This window comes from Ursus maritimus, unplaced genomic scaffold (genome assembly GCF_017311325.1).
Source record: "Ursus maritimus isolate PB19 unplaced genomic scaffold, ASM1731132v1 scaffold_27, whole genome shotgun sequence".
Taxonomy (NCBI): Eukaryota; Metazoa; Chordata; class Mammalia; order Carnivora; family Ursidae; genus Ursus; species Ursus maritimus.
Genome location: NW_024425230.1, coordinates 21,166,632 through 21,169,921, shown reverse-complemented (window position 1 = coordinate 21,169,921; position 3,290 = coordinate 21,166,632). Strand labels below are relative to the sequence as shown.

The following is a 3,290-nucleotide window of genomic DNA, read 5'->3' as shown; positions in this document are numbered from 1 at the left end:
GCTGATTCTATCTCTCCACCACCTCTGGAGTCTTGAGGGTCCTGCCAGGACCTTGTGTGAGGCCTGGCCCTGGTCAGGAACTCTGACCTCCCCTGCCCAGGCCTGATCCCCTAGTGCCCAACGTCCTCTCACAGCTGTTGCCAGATGTTACCCCCTGCCAACAAACACACCGCACAACAAATGACCTTCAGTGTCCACCTGGGTGAAGTGCAAGTCCCTCCCCTCTCCCAGAAGGCCGGTCCAACCTCCTCCCAGATCCTAAATATCCTTAAGAGCCAGCTTGATGGGCGTTCCCGCCCTAAACCAACGAGGGTCTCCCCTATTAGAAGTAACTTTGTCTTTGGTGCTTTGCTTGTCACCTAAGCCCCTCTTGGGACACTTCCTTCTTGTGCCTGGTTTGTGTGAGGGCACAGCTGTGTGTCTGGCTCTCCAAAGGTAGAGACCGAGTTTGGTGCCTCCATAGGGAACTTGCATATGACCTCGTCTCAATAACTAATTGCCATTTGATTAAAAACATGGGAGGGTGGGAGTTTCCAATTCTGCTGACCCCCGACTGGAGCGTCTGAGCATTTTTCCCTTAAATACCATCTTTCTATGAAGTGGCTTTCCGGGCCAGTAGCTAGCACTGCCAGGAATTCCAAACAAGTGCAATAAATGGGGACTCTGTTTTCTCCTTTCTTCTTAAAAGAGCAACAGACTGTGAGCCAGGTATATGGGTATGAACCAGAGTTCCGCTGCTTCCCAGCTGTGTAACTTTAAGTGTCCTAACCTCTTTGAGCAAATGTCAGCTGTCTCACCCAAACAGGCACTGTGTGGGGAAGGCTGGCATGCAGCTGGAGCCCTGGGAGGCGGGGAGTGAGAGGCAGTTTCATCTGAAGACCTTGCTTCACTGCCCTGGGCTTCTGCTGTGTGTGCAAAGGATACAAGTGCCCCCACCCTCTCTGCAGGAGTTGGCTGAACTCCAGAACACACTGAGGCTTCAGTGCTGCTTCTCACTAGGGCTTCTGACACCCTAGTCTACCACGCAGAGGAACAGATGAGCCCTTGGGGGGGGGGCAGCAATTTCTTCATGGCCATTTCAGAAGTAGTAGTATGAGTAGCTGACATCCATAACCGAATCTCATTGTTTGGGCTAGAAGGATCCTCAGGGGGTCCATTCTCCCAGTTGACCGGTATGGACACTGAGGCCCAGGTGCCTGGTATCAACCAGGATGGCATAAAGGCAAATACCAGAGGCTTCCAAGGTCTTTAACTGTGTTTTGAACAAGAGGACTGGGAACACAGTGAAAGACATCATGAGTCATTCTGGGACAGGCTGGCCTAAGATCAGGCCTTCCACTGAGACCTCAGACTTTGCAGGGGAGGGGTGTCCAAAAGCAACCTCCCCTTGGATCCAGTCTACTGGGTCTCAGGGCCAAAGCAGTAGCTCTGCCTGGTTGGGACAGGGAGAAGGAAGCAGTGAAGTCAGTAATTCAAGGTCGCTTTCTTGGCCCAGCCCCATCTGGCAACGTTGACTGTGAGGCAATGAAGGGGAGAGCTGGGGACACAGGGCAGAAAGAGGTTGCTAGTATTTGGAGTGAGTTGGTGTGACCGGGAAAGTGGGGCTGGGGTCAGATTTTTCTAAATAAAACCCAGCCCCAGCTGGTGTCTCATTTCAAGAACATGGCCGATGAGACTTTGGTTGCTGATGACAGAATCAATCAGTATTGTCTTCCACATGCAAACAGGCGAAGATGGAACTGTCCGCCAGCGTAGACCCTGAGCTCCCGCGGGACAAGCTGCACAGGACTCAACTGGATCGTGATAAGCGTAACTACAACCGTTGAGCACAGGGTGTGCCCCAAGCCTTTTCCTTGCCTTAGGTTACCCACCTTTCCTGGCAGCTCTGTGATCGTCATAATTACCATTTCGGGGCCGGAGAACAGACTCTGGCTAGGCTGAATGACTTCGAGGATTAGCTGCGGAGAAGAGATTTCAGCTCTTGACTCGGGTCGGTCTACACAACTCGTGGAGTGGACAGGGGTGTCTGAGCGCGAACTTGAGGAGAGCCGACGTGCCCGTGGTCTTAGTCCAAGAACACGCAACTCGCCCTCGGTTAATGCGAAGGAGTTTCTAGGCCAGCCAACGCGAAGGGCGCAAACGTTTGCTCACTTAGGGGGTTTAAGCTGATTTGTCAGCAACTGCCACCCAGGTTTAAATAGGGCATCCCGGAGAGAGGGGTTTAGACTCACTAACAGCTGCCCTAATTCCCCACCTCCCGCGCCCGCTCGCGGGTCCCCGCGGGTCTCTCAGCCTGTCGCAACAGCCCCTTGGCGCCAATGGAAGCGCGCGCCGGGCGCTGGGGCGGGGTCCGGCGGGTGCGGGGGCCCCCGGAGGAGGCCGGCCCGGCCCCGGCCCCGCCTCCTCCCCGGCGAGGCCCAATCAGGTTGGCGGCCCCCGGCAGCCCCGCCCCGCCCCTGCCCTCGCCCGGGCGCCGGGCAGGCCTCGGCCGCTTGCAGCCAGGCAGCCGGGAGCAGCACCGGCGCTCGGATCTCTCCTACCGCGCTTGTTTCGCTCGCCTGCTTGGCGGGATGGCTGGCTACCTGCGGGTCGTGCGCTCGCTCTGCAGAGCCTCCGGCTCCGGGCCGGCCTGGGCGCCGGCAGCCCCGACGGGCCCCAACTTGCAGGAGCAGCCGCGGCGCCACTGTGAGTGCCACGAGGAGGGTCCAGGCGGGGCGCGCGCCCGGCACCGCGACGTGGCGGCCTCCCGGGCGGGGACCTGGGAGCGCGAGTCGGGAAGATCGCAGGGCCGGGGACGGCGGGGTTGGCCTACAAAGAGCCGGGGGTCGGGGACGCTCTTCCCGGCCCCAGGCTCTCTGGCCGCGCCAGGCGCAGAGGTGGGGACTTGAAGGACGGTGGCAACTGGTGGCCCTGGCGCGGCCGGTCCTGCGGTCCTTCGCGGGCGGGGGTTCCGGGCCGCTCCTCGCCCCCAGGTATTCCTGTAGGGGCTGCTGGGGTGTCCCGGGCCCGGAGGGTATCCTGCCTGCCCTGCGTCCCCTGGAGGGGGACAGGCCTGCGAGTAGGGGGCCGGAGCACCCGGCCCCGTGTTGCCGTGAGAAGGAGAGTCGCGGCGCGGGCCCGGCTCAGACAAAGGCGGGGAGGAGGCATGTACTTCCCCTTCCTTTGCAGCCCGGCGCTCTGTAATCCCTCCTCGCTGTCAGGCCCGCGTCAGCTGTTTTTGGAGCCTTTTACGCGACAGCTGGAGGAGCGTCCTTTTTATTTTCCCTTTTGTTTGACACCCCCCCCCCCCC

At 59.6% G+C, this 3,290-nt stretch overlaps 1 protein-coding gene and 1 long non-coding RNA gene across 2 annotated transcripts in view; one reads left to right on the top strand and one right to left on the bottom strand.

The window, feature by feature from the left end:
- LOC103660191 overlaps positions 1 to 2,179 on the bottom strand; it is an 11,650-nt gene extending 9,471 nt beyond the window's left edge. The window contains exon 1 of the long non-coding RNA XR_567729.2: positions 1,872 to 2,179. This is a non-coding gene — a long non-coding RNA (uncharacterized LOC103660191). The remainder of the gene's footprint in view (positions 1 to 1,871) is intronic.
- Positions 2,180 to 2,463: 284 nt separating this feature from the next.
- Positions 2,464 to 3,290, top strand: part of IDH2 (isocitrate dehydrogenase (NADP(+)) 2) — a 16,554-nt gene continuing 15,727 nt past the window's right edge. The window contains exon 1 of the mRNA XM_040642806.1: positions 2,464 to 2,685. Within this exon, the coding sequence (XP_040498740.1) occupies positions 2,571 to 2,685 (115 nt within the window). The 5' untranslated portion in view covers positions 2,464 to 2,570. The remainder of the gene's footprint in view (positions 2,686 to 3,290) is intronic.